General features: G+C 42.1%; 1 protein-coding gene across 2 annotated transcripts in view; it reads right to left on the bottom strand.

The window, feature by feature from the left end:
- BTK (Bruton tyrosine kinase) overlaps positions 1-16033 on the bottom strand; it is a 448809-nt gene that overhangs the window by 100370 nt on the left and 332406 nt on the right. For both annotated transcript variants that reach the window (XM_069213457.1, XM_069213465.1), the window contains exon 12: positions 3450-3577. In XM_069213457.1, coding sequence (XP_069069558.1) covers positions 3450-3577 — 128 coding nt within the window. The remainder of the gene's footprint in view (positions 1-3449; positions 3578-16033) is intronic.

Consider the following 16033-nt stretch of genomic DNA (forward strand, 5'->3'; position numbering starts at 1 on the left):
ACTTTGAAAAAAGCTCCATAAGTGGACCGACCCGAGGTCGAGAGTCAAGCTGGCTACCTTCGACCGCAACCTGGCCTAAACTTCAGGTTCGTCTCGCTGAAAGCTCTGGAGCTCCAGATTTCCAGGATTTGACCGAGGGCTCACAGAAAGGTAATCCAACAACACTGCATCAAATCGGATTGCTGAGGAGGACCGCATGACATCGAGGTAGAAAAGCTCCAGAAATGTTTCTAAGAGTGAAGGTAAAACTTTGACCAAGGCCTCCCGCTCAGTGTATCTTAGCAGGGCACCATTGCAGTCATCCTCAACTTTTGCCTTTGTCCCTGTCAAGTGTGACCAGATGTCCCTGGTGGGCGCTTTTGGTTTTTAGGCACTGGAAAGCATTTCTTTCATTTTATCTTTAAATATTCTTATCTACGGTTCCCCACATTGGATTTTTGTCATTTTGCTGTCAATTTAAAGAGGAAAATATTATCTAGTTGTATGAATTGGTATTGGATTTTTATTGTGTGTTGTGTTTTACTTATTTACTGTTTTGTTGATATTAAATGCTTTACACACCTTACTCCTAAGCTAAGCCTAAGTGCTCGTGGGACAAGCTACCAATGGTTGAGCAAGGATTACTTTACTGAGATCGTGACTGTACCCAGTGGGGGTTTGGAGCCTGTTGCTAAGTGTAGGTACCTACCTACCCTTATCAATAACCCACTTTCCAATAGATGCTATCCATTATTCTTCTCGAATGCTTAGTTGTGTTACTGTTAGTTCATTTTAATTTATTTTCATGCCTTGGGCAACCCTTTGTGATTATGTATCTTTAAAACTTGGTTTTGCTCACTGTCTACATGACTTTGAGCTTGTGTTTGTAATAAATATTTTAATTTTATTCCTGATTGGAGTTTTCCTTCCATGGCCTTATTGGTCATGGTGTCTATATTGTTGGGGTTGTGTTGAAAACTGTTGATGGTTCACCAGACATCTGTCTGGGTCCAAAGGTCCATGGACCTCGTTGCGCATTTTATTCCTGCAAAGGATGAGAAATGTATCCACAATAGACATCTACATCTGCATTTGTTAATACATTACAGATTAATTCAAAGATGGCTATCTTGTATGTGTGCATATTTGTGGCGGCCCTCTTTGGATGCATTTTTAATATTTTAGCAAACCATTCAAAGAAGGTTGTTTTATAGGCGTGCACAGCTGCCATCTTTGAATGCACCTAGTTGGTGTGCCGTGTTTTAAGACCACCACTCAAATAAAGCCACCACAGATGCAAGTGCATTAATTTTTGCACGAACATCTACATCAGCCATCTTGAATTTATCTGTAACATGTTTACAAGCTCATTCAAAGGTAGCTGAGGTGGATTTATGTGCATCTGAAGTGGACATATTTGAATGGACTTGCTAAAATAATACAAATTTCTAAGACCCGTCTGCACAAGTGTGCTCATGTGAGCTTGTTGTTGAAATGGGAAACAAAAAAATTAAGATAGATACCTGACGGTAGTACAGCAGGTGCAAAAAAGTAAGAAAAAAAATTAAATGAAGTGGGAGGGGTTGCGTTAAAGGACAACAAGTCGGGTGGGGTGCTGGAGTAACAGAGGAGGAGAGGGGGTGTTTGGAATATTGAAAAGTGAGCAGCATGGGGATGAATGGAGAAGCAACAGACTAGCTGGGCGAGTGGGGCGATAGCAAAACAGAGAGTGAGGCGCACTAGGGGCAAAGGAAAGAGGGAAGTAGCACACTAGCGAGAGAGCAAGAAAACACATCCTCTTCCAAGGAGTGCTGAAAGCTAAAGATAAAAATAATGCTCTAATCCAGGCAAGGTCAAAAGTGAAAGGTCACAAGTCAACCAATTAGAGCACTGTGAAGCGGAAGTCCTCCTAGTTAGGAGAAACAAAAGTAGGAAAGAAGAGCATTGAACCAACAAAGCCTTCCAATCATGAACAAGGAGCTACCCAAACCCACTCTATCCTAAAATTATCTGTAACAAAGAGTTAAAAGGTAGGTACCTGCATTAAAACCCGAAGGCAAACAATAACCCTGATAGGAAAATATTTGGATGAGTCATTGAGGGCCAAATGTATGAAAGCATTTTGCATTTGCAAACGGTGCGAATGCCCGTTTGTAAATGCAAAATGCCATTTCAGAATGTATGAAAGATATTCTGAACGCAATTTTAAGGAATCGCTAAAATAGCGATTCCTTAAAATTGCGGCCCTGTTTAGAGAGTCGCAAATTGCGACTCTCTAAATAAGAAAACGCAAATAAGGAATCCTTATTTGCGATTCCTTAGCACATGTATGAAGCAATTCCCAAATGCGATTAGGGCATTTAGGAATCGCTATTTACCACCAAGTTGAACTTGGTGGTAACCATGTTCAAATTTTAAAAATGCATTTTTGGCATGTGTGCACCTTACATGATGAAAAAATAATTTTGGGGTGCAGCAGAGGGGGCCTTAGGCCCCCAGCACCCTGGGGTTTTGCATTTACAAAATTGCGATTTCTAGTTAAGAAATCTCAATTTTGGAAATGCGAACAATTTGCAGATATGGGCCAACAGGCCCATAGGTGCGAATGGGGCTGGTATCGCAATTTGCGATTCGGTAATACCATTTGCGATTTTTAAGAAATCGCTATTACCGATTCACAAATGTGATACATGGCATTTTCTTAAAAATCGCTATTTCCGAATCGCAAAAGGCCTTCATGATACATCTGGCCCATAGTTCGCATTCTATCTTCGAAATCAGAGATTTTATCATGCCTAAGAGTTTTGACCACTCATTGTGTGGTTCTGGGAAATAACTGTACTTTCTGGTGTACATGTTCCCTTTGACTTCCTCCAACACTCTGTTGGTTACTGTAATCTGCCGTGCCCAAATCGTTTATGTGAGCAGACGAGAAGTTGTTGCTGGAATGAAAATGGTCTCTCTAATGCCGGTTTTTAGCCAAGGTTCTTAGTATACAAAATATTTAAAATTCAAAATGAGAGACCATGTCAAATGCAGAGAACATTGTAATTAATGTCTATTAGGTATGGTTGTTTCTTTTGTTGGCTGAAAAATAAAACTAAACATTTTACCTGTATTTATGGATTAGTTTCGGGTTAGAAGGAGGGAGAAGGGAAGCAGCGCAATGCCTGCAAATTCCTAGCTAGATGAAGACATATTTTGTTTATGGGAAGCATTCCAGGCCCAAACCAACCATTGTAAAAGAGTACAGTACATGTCTGTTGAGGACTTAAAAGTATGTTTTGTAGAAATATTTATTTTGTCTTTTTTAAAGCGGTGCAAGTGAGCTATGTCATTACACTCAAGCCAATGGATTGCAGTGCCTCGTACCTCCCACCATCGGATAATAATGATAGTAAAGTCACCAATGTAAAGTCTGTCCTCACAACAGCTTATTCCCAGGACCTTCTCCTCATGTCCCTCATTACCTGCTGAGTTGTGCTGGTGGTAGGTGATCATCTCTGGAATGGTGCTGAAGAGGCGCTTCTCTGCCAGGTAGAACTGTCCCTGTGATGTCTCGCACACAACATAATGGCGGATTAAACCCTGGGGTTCCCTGAAAATCACGAAAGAACGTCAACTGCAAGAAAAATGCCTCTTTTATCCAGTTTAAAGTCATGAAAATTAGAATCTCTCACTCTCATTCTGTTTGTTGCAGTGCATTTCTTTGTTCCCTGTCACCTAGCAACATGTCATCAATACAACCATTAAGAAATATGAAAAGATGCAGCGAGCACTTCGCAGACTTCTCACAGGGTTATAGAGAATTGTAGACACACAATAACATGTCAAGTGTACCCGGGCATAGGCGCTCTTCTGCATGCATCTTTCAGCATACAGTGGTCCCAGGAAGCTCAGGTTTGAACCCCAAGACAGACGACTCAGTCTCTTGGGCTCAACTAAACAGGTAAAATACATTTTAGGGTAGTTAGATACAAATCAATGTAGTATTCCAGCCACATATCCAATCAGTATCTTTTCATGTTTGTTTATACAAGAATAGGTCCATCAACATGTTGCATGTGCTGGTAAGGTCAAGCCAATACTGTAGTATGGGTAACGTGCACATGTGCAATGTATGCCCAGGGAGTGCAATTTCAATACTGACTGGTAGCCAACAAAAAAAAGTAATTAGCATAAATGTTTGATATATCTCGGTTGCTATTTCCCTAGTTAAAACCAATGTGCATTGATTTAGCATGATTTCTAAATAACATCTTCACATCAACTAACCTGTGCACAGTTACCATCACTCCCTTTTAAACTTAATTATTTTAAAAAAAATGTATAAACAGAAGGCTGATTTCACACTTACAGAGTAAGACATACAGTACAAATAGTTCACCCATTATCCTTGTTCAATTTTAGTATAACCCCTTCCGGAAGCAAATTTTAAACACAGGAGAGGGGACTGTCCTGGGAACCGTATCTCTCAGAAGAGGCTATTAGTTTAGTGCTGCTTTCCGTATCCTGCAGTGGAACAGAGCTCTAATCTCCCTGGGACAGAAGCATTTTCAAAATTATATGATAAGCATGAAAGGAGTAGGAAAACTAGTAAAGACGACCAGTTTCTAGTAATCTTGACATATGAACAGATTCTGCATTATTTTCTACACAATAATTTATTGCCGAGGCGTTATGCTGTGTAAAAGGACAGACGGGCCAGCCAACACGTGTTTCGCCATTTAGTTGGTAGTAAACCTGGGGCTTTCACAAGGTGGGGAATGTTTTTGTTTTAAAGTGTTATAGGTTATGTAGTCTGGGTTGTGTGAAAGGAAGTCTATTGAAATATTGTTCAGTCTGTCATATCTAGTCAAAACTTGCAAGAAAGTATTATTCCATAATCACATAAACTGCACATTTGGGGCCTGACTGACGAGGGTAAACTTACACTTTTGTGTAAATTTACAATATTTCGCAATTCACAATGGAATTTTACGAGTAGTATCCCTGGCAGGTGAGCTCTCGTTTGGCCAAGATCAGTCCCAAGTCCTAAAACTTACTGGTCACTTTAGTTTTGGAGGCATGGGGGAATCAGCAAAGTAGTAAATGGCCTTGTGTAGTGGGGACCCCTCTGTCTATCAGCTCCGCTAGTATTCCTGCAAACCCCTCACAATATGGGATTAAGTGAGAACAGGCCCATATCATGTGTAAAGAATTAGCTCACACTTCCCCACATCTAGGACAGGAAGCGTCAGTCACTCCGAAATACCTGTTAATTCTATCTGGTGTAAGGAAGGCCCTATGCAATATGTAGAAATCAATCAGGTTGAATTGTGCATTCCTGGACACTTTGAGGGAATCATTCTAAGATTGGCTCCCAAGCCTTTTCGAGATGGGGGTCCCCCAGTTTTTTTCCCAGTGGGATCCGAGAGTCTCTAGTGGGCACACTGTATCTGTTTGTAGCAAGCAATATAGACATGTCACAGCTTTGTAAGTGACTAGGGACAGCGCCACATATCTACAACAGAGGTGAGCCTTGGGTTCAGAGCCACCTGATCTCCAATGTCTGTGGAAGGTCGCTGTTACTGAGACAAGCAGTAGAAAATGGCCTTGAGGTAAGTTGTAAGCTGCCCAAAGGTCTTTAAAAAGAAGTAGTAATGTTGGAGGATAATCTTTGAAATTAATATAAACATGAAAAGCTTGCAGTGTAATGTATAATGGAACCGCATAGAAATGTTTTAATATAGAAATAATAAACGCATTGAAACGTGCCCACGGGGAGTGGCCACCAATGTATATGATGATTAATGAAACTGACTAATGATGAATTAACAATGTACTAATGTGTGACTTTATATTAGTAATTGAGAGTTATATATTAAGGTTTTGCTAAATTAATCACTAGGCCTTAGTTAGCAAGGGTCTGGGCCTAGCTGCCTGGTCTCATATTAACTGTGTTTTTCTAACGTGCAATGTGCTGCTTTCCTGAAGGACACAAAGCAGAAGCTAGAGATATGTGTGTAGCCATAGTAAATTCTTTCTCATGGGACCCGACTTGCTCAAGAAGACATTCTTGCCGAATGCAACAGTGTAATTTCCGACAGGTGCAAGGTTTCCTGGACCAGGAGGAGACAATGGAACTACTGACTGGAGCAACAAGTGTAACTTTTCTTACCTGACATTCTACTCGATGAAGATGTCAATCACAGGAACCAATAAACTACATGAGAACTGTGTTAGGTGAAAATTATAGTAAGGTGTGTGATGGATCATTGGACAGAGATAACGATGCACCAAATATTGCCCAATGGGAAATTAAAGACTTGTTCGACAGATTTGATATAACGACGTGACACAAGAAGAAATCGGCAGTTCTTTGCCATTACTCGTCTTTATTCTGCCACTCTTGAAGCCATTATTCTTCTTAGCCATAACCTTGCTATTCTGAGGGACTTTGTCTTTAGCTGTCTGATACTTTGGACCATCCTCATCCTATTACCTGCCTAGTGCTTACTTCTCCTCCTTATGAGGGAAGAGCCCTAGTCTTAGCTATGCCCTGCTGAATTTGCCTGTTCTATCCTGGCTGATGGCGAATCGACTGATGTCCTGAGGACAAAGACTGACGCTGTATGCTGACCCATTTGGATGGGTAACTATCTGATGATATATTGTATTTGTCTGTTTGCCTTTTCTTTCTAGGTACCAACTGCTCTTTTGATAGAGGCCATAGTTAGATGTTTTCTAAATTTGTGTTGCTAAATTGTTTTCCATGAAGCCCAACATGCTGATGCTAATTCAAGGGTAGTTAAGGAGTTCACTAATACTGGATGAAAATAGACAAATGACTGAATGCTTGCTTTGTTGAATAACGTGCTAATGATACTCTGCTAAAACTGATTCATGTTAACGTTGTGCTTTGTGTTAATGTTCATGATCTATGCTCTGCTAAAGTCTTACACGAGTTGCCATATTGTAGTGGTTTTGATCTGTTTACTGATATTGAGACTAATAAATATGCTAGTAGATTGTAACTAATAGGGAATAAATATCCTAACTCTTACTACATTTGTGTGGTTATTCATGACCGCAAGGTCGAGGTGTTCGACTCTTATTGCATGATATTGATTGGCTCAATTGATTAGTTATTGTGAATATTGATGAGGTTATTGTCTTATTGATTGAAATGCTAAGCGGATATCTCATCCTGGGAAGTCCGGCAGATCCGGCATATACGAGACCAACGCTGATACAAACCGAGCCAACTCCACTTTTACTGCCTCAGGCACAGCAACAATTGATACCGAATTGCACCTCAGTTACAGGACCGCAGTCAGCCACAGCACCAATAATGAATCAGAATATGGGAGCTAATGCTCCACAGGGTTTGGGAAGCAGGCAGCCGCCAGCCGCCATATCATTACCTATTACAGTTGGTCCGCCAGTACCATTGCATGCACAGGCAAAGCCTAGCATATGTGATCAGGGAATAAAACCCAAGAGATGACAAAAGGGGGGTTCATAGGGAGCTCTCAAGAGATGACTCCAGTGGAACAGACAATACAGAGATTTAGATCCCTATTAGACTTCAATCCGATTGGGATTCCTCCAGATACCATGAGACAATCAGGTTTGGGACTGCTGACTCCGCAGATCTCAAGTGCGAATGTGCCGCAAACACATATGATGCAGGCTGGAAATATTTTGTTGCAAGGTTTAACTGCGCAACAACTGAACGAATGGTTAGATAAGTTAAATTCACCACAGTCTACTCCTGCGACAGCACAGTGGCCGGAAAGAGAAGAGTACCTGAATTTTGTGAGGTTGGGCATGGAGGCAGCTGAGCTAGTTGAAGGGAGCATGGGAGTGAACAGGCTAGAATCATATACTGAAGCAGGATTGAGGTATCTGTGCCCAAAGATAACTAAAGGTGCACCAGAGGTTGGCGAACCTGGCAGATAAATACGGCATAGACCTAGACAACACTAAACATCTGAAAAGGAGTTACAGGTTAGACTTCGAGCCTAAGAATTTTGATCACAGAAGGTCTACTGGGATGAAGGCACACCTTGAAAAAATACTGCAGAGTGCACAAGTTTGGGGAGCGTTAGAAAAGTGGGAAGGCAGATGGGCGAAGAAAAGAGATAAAAGGAAAAGTGACTGCCTGGAACAGCAGCAGGCGAAAGCCGTGCCGGATACTGGTACAATAAAAATGTTACCCATGAGAGAAACGGCCGGAGAGGTTCTAGTCCATGTACCGTGGTCTAGAGGTGACATTTTGTCTTTCACAAATGACTTCCCCAGGCTGAGGGAGAAGCCGATAGAGTGGTATCAGCAGACGGACAGGTTTGTGAAGCTTGCGAAGTGTCTTTGGGATGACCTGAATACCCTCTTTGAGATTATAGTTCCAGCTGATTTGTGGCTCGAGTGCAAGAGAAGTGTGGATTGGCCAACCGCAGAACCGTCAAGAGACAGAGTCACATGGAGCACTGTCTCCTGAGGTGATGAGGTATTACTATAAGGTGATTGAGTTTTTGAGGCAGATGGTTTCGCCGCAAAATATTGATTGGCAAAAGATTGATTGAACGGCACAGGAGGCCAAGGAGTCGATACATGCCTACTATGAGAGGTTGTTGAATGCGTTCAAGCACTACAGTGGTACAGAGGTTATTAGAGGCGAAGGACATGAATCACCTTGTGTTCAGGTTTCTTGAGGGATTGAGACCTGAGATTAGTCAGATGATCAGGAATCATTTGATCTGTTGGCAAGCGACGCCAATTGATGAGGTGCTGCAGTATGCAAGGTACTGTAATGACGAGATTGAGCTGAAGCAGAGAAAGTTAAAAGAGAAAGTGATGGTGATGCAAATTAAGGCAGCACAAGCAGGGATGCAGGGGAATGGTTTACAGCAGATGGTGCAACAGCCGCAAGGAAACTGGATGTTTCAGGCGCAAATTAGAGGCAGAGGTCGAGGAGGTTTTGTGAATCGCGGTCCAGATTTGAACACCGTAGTAGTCCAAAATGATGTGCAGGGGATGAAGAAGGTGTTACCTTGTCATGCTTGCGGGGGTGTTGAACATTGGAAGCGGGAATGCCCGATGATGATGCAGGAGGGTGTTGTTCTACAAAGCAATGATGTTAATGCATTCCAAAATGTTAAAGGACCAAGAATGAGGGGTCCAAATCCGAACTTTCAAAATAACATGGTTCAGATGCAGGGTCTCCAACCCATGCAACAAGTGCAGATGCCACGTGTACAACCAGTGTAGATGCAGCAAGTGCAACAGCAGATTCCCGCTGTACCTAGACAGCAAATGCAGTTGCCCTTAGCGCCAATGGGACAGCAACAGGTGATGCTTCCTCAACAGGTCACAGGTCAAGGAATGAGTCAAAATAATGCAGTACAACAGTTCCCATTGCATGGTGTGAATGGAATAAACAATGAATGGTTGGATGAGAGCTCAGACAGTGAGGAGTGCAGGCTTGCAGCGTCCCTAGAAGTAGATCAGAGAGGGCCGTATGCGCAAGAGAAAGTGATGGGTCACAAGGTTTCGTTCTTGGTTGACACAGGAGCTACACGCTCTACAGTCTGAAGTGCAGAGGTTCCGAAGTTGCCTCTTTCGGGACGTACAGTCAAGGTAGCAGAAGTGGCGAATCAGCTTTTGACTAACCCGATCACAGATCCGGTTCAGGTTGAGCTTGGCACCTTTCAGGGATTGCACAGGTTTGTAGTTTGCGATTCAAGCCCGTGTCCCTACTGGGACGAGACTTACTGTGCAAGACAAGATGTTCTATCACCTGTTCCAATTACGGAATTGAGGTGCAGACGAACAGTGACGATGAAAGGGACGATGGACAGATCTCAGAACCTGAAACGGAGACAACAGATGAGGAGTATCCTCTGATTAGCTTCTTCCCGATGTTCACAGTGACTGATCTGCCAGCAGATTTGCAGGGGACAGTCAGAGAGAAAGTGTGGGACTTGACAGGGAGAGAAGTAGGGCTGATAAAAGGAGTGGAAACAGTTAACGTTAGTGTGAAGCCGAACACTGTGTTCCCCCAGGTACCGCAGTACCACATGGCGCAAGATGTCCTCATACAGGTAATGCAGATAATTGCAGACTTTGTGAAGCAAGGAGTTTTGAAGGAGGTGATGAGCAGTCCATGTAATTCACCAATAATGGGACTGAGAAAGCCTTGTGGGAAAGTTCAAATTGTCCAAGGCTTGAGAAAAATCAATGACATAGTGGTAAAATGTTGCCCAGTAGTGCCAAATCCAGCTGTAATAATGTCCCAGGTTCCATGTGATGCAGAATGGTTCACTGTAGTGGATTTGTCCCAAGCATTCTTTTCTGTGCCTCTTCATGAGGACAGCCAATTTCTTTTCAGTTTTAAATTCTTGAACAAGGTCTACAGTTGGTGTCGAATTCCTCAAGGGTTTTCGGAATCACCTTTCATCCTCAATCAGATATTGAAGGATTTGGAGTCATCGGAATTGCCTTTTCAATCCACTTTAGTGCAGTACATTGATGATTTGTTGATTGCGTCTAAAACAAGAGATGACTGCAAGTACGTTTCGATTGCCTTACTGAACCACTTGGGAAAGAATGGGCATATGGTGTCCCCAAAGAAGCTGCAGTATTGTCAGAAAGAGGTGAAATACCTAGGTCATCTAATTGAGAAAGGGTCGAGGAAGTTATCCAGGGAACGAGTGACCGCCTTATTGCAGATGAATTCCCCAACGACACGGAGAGATGTTAAGATGTTTCTGGGAATGGCGGCCTACTGACTGATGGTTAAAGATGGGCCAGATGTCCTAACACTGACAGAGAAAGAAATGAAGGCGTTTACTGAGCTGTGAGAGTGTATGTGCAGGGCTCCAGCTTTAGGTATGTCTGATTACACGAAGCCTTTTGTTCTGTTTTATCATGAACGTGATGCATGTTCTTTGTCTGTCCTGACACAGGTCCAAGGAGATGTAAACCAACCAGTAGCATATTTTTCAGCTACTTTGGACCCAGTTGCAGCAGCCTTACCAGGTTGTCTGTGTGCAGTAGCAGCAGTTGGTCAAAGCCTCGCACAACGTGAAGGCATAGTGATGGGACATCCTTTAACAGTTATGGTCCTGCACTCAGTTGAGATCTTGTTAGCCCGTACCAAAACGCAGCACATGACAAACACAAGACTGACGAAATATGAAACGATTATATTGGGGTCACCAAATGTAACATTGAAAAGATGTACAATTCTGAACCCGGCAACTTTGCTTCTAAATGAGAATACAGATGTTGAGGATGCTGATGATGTAGAACATGATTGTCTTGAGATAACAGAAATGTGTACCAAACCAAGGCTTGATATTAAAGATACCCAATTGGAAGAAAATGACAAAATTATCTTTGTTGATGGCTCATGTTTGAGAGAGTCAGTAGGAGTACTGAGAGCCGGATACGCTGCGTGTACAATCACTGGTATCCTGGAAGCGTCTTGGCACGAGAGAGTGTATTCTGCTCAAGTGGCAGAATTGGTTGCTCTTACTAGAGCTTGCCACGCCGCCGCTGAATTGAGAGTAACTATCTATACTGATAGCAGATATGGATTTGGAATTGTTCATGATTTTGGCCAACTATGGTCGCAGAGGGGTTTCCTGACCTCTTCTGGCTCGCTAGTGAAAAATGGTGAAAGAATTAAGGAATTGTTGCATGCGATTCAGTTACCTCATGCAATTGCCATGGTGAAATGCAGCGCTCATGTGAAATCACAAGACTTTGTTTCAATGGGAAAATGGATATGCAGGTCAAGTCGCAAGGTTTTGTGCAATAAACTGTATATCATATAAAGATCAGTGGGAATTGTTCCCTGAAACAGAAAATGAGATATGCATCAAGTTACGCTTTGAGGGTGGTTGACACGTTGGAGGAATTAAAATTGTTGCAGGGACGTGCCAGAAAAGATGAGAAACGTTCTTGGGTTAGGATACAGTGTGTACAAAGACCAGATGACCTGTGGGTTTCAGATGAGAAGAAATGGTTTTGCTGAACAGTCTCCTGTCACAGTTTGCACGGTTTTACCATGGGCAAGCACATATTGGGAGAGATGCCATGATCAGGTTGTTCAAGATTGACTGGTTTAACCCAAAGTGCAGACAAGCTGTAGAAGTGATCTGTCACAGGTGCATCATCTGTCATCAGATGAATGCGGGGAAAGGGACAGTGGTGAATTTGAGCCACATTGGGAGAGAAGGAGGTCCATTTAGCAGAATGCAATTGGATTTTATCGAGATGCTGTATGTGGAGGTCTGAGATATGTGTTGGTGATTGTGTATATCTTTAGTCACTGGATTGAAGCTTACCCTACACGTAGGAATGACAGTCTCATGGTTGCGAAGCTGCTGCTTAGGGAATTTATACCACGTTTCGGGTTTCCGATCTCTTTAGAATCAGATAGAGGAAGTCACTTCAACAATGAGGTGGTTAAGCTATTGTGCGTAGATTTGAACATTGAGCAGAAGCTGCATTGTAGTTACCGCCCTGAAGCCTCAGGATTAGTGGAGCAGATGAATGGTACCCTGAAGTCGAGAATGGCAAAAATGTGTGCAGCTACAAATTTGAAATGGCCTGATGCATTGCCTTTGGTGCTAATGTCAATGAGAAATACACCCAACAAGAAAACAGGACTGTCTCCTCATGAAATTCTCATGGGTCGAGCTATGAGACTGCCCGCAGTGCCTGCAAATGCTCTTGTGAATATCACGGATGATATGGTGTTGGACTACTGCAAGGGTCTGGCTGACGTGGTCCGTTCTTTCTCTCACCAGGTGGAAGCAACCACACTGCCACCGATAAATGATCCAGGTCACAACCTGAAAGCTGGTGACTGGGTTGTCATCAAGAAACACATGAGGAAGTTGTGTTTGGAGCCATGTTGGAAGGGGCCATACCAAGTAATTCTAATGACTACTACTGCTGTGAAGTGTGCGGGAATTCCAAACGGGATACATGCCTGTCACAAGAAAAAGGTGACGTGTCCAACTGTTGAGGAAATTGAATTGTCAAAAGTAACAGCGACAGAAAAGGAAGTCTCAGGACCGGAGAGTAATCAAAGGGGAACTGAGACAGAAGGAGAGCCCTTTGAGGACGGCTTGGTCACTCCAATAAGAGACGAAGGAGAGGAGACCCAGAAGTGTGACGGTGAGCCTATCTCAACTGAGGCGCCAGGAGGACCGAGTCAGAAGGAGGTTCTCCCAGAAGCAGACGGATGTGGTCAAGAATTTGAGCCCCTGACAGACCCAGAAGGCGAAGGAGTTGAGGCGGATGAGAGTCAGAGTGTCCAGACTCCTCCTGAGCAAATTGCAGGTCCATCAAGAGAGAACACCATAGAATCGGAGGAGGGCGACGAGTTGCCACCAGGTAGATCAAAGACCAGAGAGACATTGACAGGAGATAAGTGGCCGGAACTGCAAGTGACAAAAGGACAAGTGGTTGTTGAAGATGCAATAGAGGAGGAGGTCGATACAACAAGGAGAGAAGATCTGAGTGAAGGAGAATTGCAGGGTGATTCCAAGTTGAAAAGAAAGAGAATAGCAAACAGAAGATACGCAGGTCCTGAATGGGCATATGCAACGTCAGCTGAGTGGCAACAAGAGTTCTTGGCGTTTTGTTTTGAGCGAGAAGTCCCAGGTCAGTACTTTACTAACTGAGTCTGGCCAGAGGAAGAGACTGTGCTGATGTGAAAAAATTGAATTAAAAAAAAGTTGAGAAAAGAGACTGATAAATTACCGGATGTGACACTGTTAACCTGAATAGACTTTTGAGAACTGGTTTTGACAAGCTGCTAACCTGAATTGACAAGGATCTTGGGAGTGAATGCGAAAGCTGTAAATAATTGCTGGAGAAAGACTTTGCTTAGCTTTGCTGAAAAGAAATATCATAATAAGCTTCAACCATCCTCAGTTGGTTGTTGTTTGAACTAATATTACTTTGCTTTCTGATTTTTTACAGATCATGGCTAACACTAGAAATGATAATAGAGGAAGTAGGCATTGTAAATGCTTGGGTGTTGTTGTAGGTGTCATATGTGTGATATTCATCATAGTTGTGATTATGGGCATGCCATTAGTGGATAAGAGTGAGACTAACAATGCTACAATTCCTGAGACCGCCGCTACACTAACAGCTTGGGAGAGGTTTGAGCAGGACACAAGATATTTGCATGAGGGAACTAACGTAAAAGGGGAACTATCTACTAATGTTTTCTATCGCTTGCTGAGTGAGTATGTTGATACTATGGATGTGAAAGATTGTTATGTGTGTACACAGATTCCTGTTTCGGTACAAGAGGGAGTTACCTGCCATAGTTTGCCCCTAACATATGGGATAAGCTGTAGTCTGTTACTAACACAATTCTATAACCAGGAAGAGATTCAGTACTTTTATTTGAATCATGATCTTGTGTTTTCTTATGTGCCTATCATAGAGGATTGTAGCTAAATACTATAGCATAAAATTAGTTAAGGGGTTCTTTGAAGCGAGATTAACAATTAGTACATCTTATGCACACCGCAATAATCTGACATGTTTGCTTACACCTGTAGAGAAAAGCTTTCTAGATCCCACAGAAGACAGGAGAAGGGCTTTGAAAGGAAAATTGGAGAAAGGATTGCAGCAGCGATCTTTTATTAGTAGTGAAAATTATAGTGCAGTTAGGGAACAGGGGAAATTAGCTTTAGATGCACTACGAGTAGGCAAGCTTTGCATTATGCGACCAAAGTCATATTATGACAATGTGTTTGTGGGAACGAGTAAATGTAAGCATGTGTTTTTGTTTCAGAGTAAATGGACATTCATGTTAAATGGACAGGATCCAGCGATCCCTGGGATCTAATATACATGTGGACTTAATGCTTATTACCGTCTTCCAAAGGAATGGTATGGGACATCTTATTTGGGGATAGTTTTCCCAAAGATATCTCAGTTAGAGGATTTCGAAATTGTCTAAATTACATCATTCTAGACAAAGGAGAGAGACTGCTGCTGGTGTAGTAGGAGACATATTTTGGGACCATAATTCCTTCAGTGGGGGTTATCTTAAACTCCGTAAAGATTCGAAAGTCGTCTACTATTGTGGATAACATGTTGACAAATTTTACAGGGGCTATACTCCTGATGGATACTGAAGTTGTTGCGGAGAGGGCTATGACTCTTCAAAACAGGCTTGCTTTAGACATTCTTTTAGCAAAAAATGGCAGAGTTTGTAAAATGCTTAATGAGCGACATTGTTGTGCTTACATACCTGATAATAGTAATGAGATTAGAAGTATGCTTACTAACCTAACAAGAGATAGAACAGATTTGAAGGAACTGAACGAGCCAGGTGTTTGGGAAAAGTTTGGAAAGGGACTTGCTGAAGTGCGAAGATGGTTTAGTAATATTTGACATGGGATATTGGCAAAAATAATACAGGGGATATTGATTGTTTTAGCTTGCTTATTTGGATTATGGTTGGCATGCAAACTTAGCAAAAGAATTAAATTGAAAATGGCGAAAAATAATAAGAGGAGGGAAGAAAAGAAAAGGGAGAAAATGTTCAGAGCAAAATTAGAAAAGGCAAAATTGAGGGAAGAAATTGAGATGAGGAAATTTTAGAATGAAATTGTAAAGGAAAAGGTTTGTGTGATGACAAGAGTCATCAGAGGAGGGATTGTTGGAGCGTAATCTTTGAAATTAATATAAACATGAAAAGCTTGCAATGTAATGTATAATGAAACCGCATAGAAATGTTTTAATATAGAAATAATAAATGCATTGAAATGTGCCCACGGGGAGTGGCCACCAATGTATACGATGATTAATGAAACTGACTAATGATGAATTAACAATGTACTAATGTGTGACTTTATATTAGCAATTAAGAGTTATGTATTAAGGTTTTGCTAAATTAATACCTAGGCCTTAGTTAGCAAGGGTCTGGGCCTAGCTGCCTCGTCTCATATTAACTGTATTTTTCTAACGTGCAATGTGCTGCTTTCCTGAAGGACACGAAGCTGTACTTTTCCAGAAGCTAAAGATATGT

Source organism: Pleurodeles waltl, chromosome 2_1 (assembly GCF_031143425.1).
Source record: "Pleurodeles waltl isolate 20211129_DDA chromosome 2_1, aPleWal1.hap1.20221129, whole genome shotgun sequence".
In the NCBI taxonomy this organism is placed as follows: Eukaryota; Metazoa; Chordata; class Amphibia; order Caudata; family Salamandridae; genus Pleurodeles; species Pleurodeles waltl.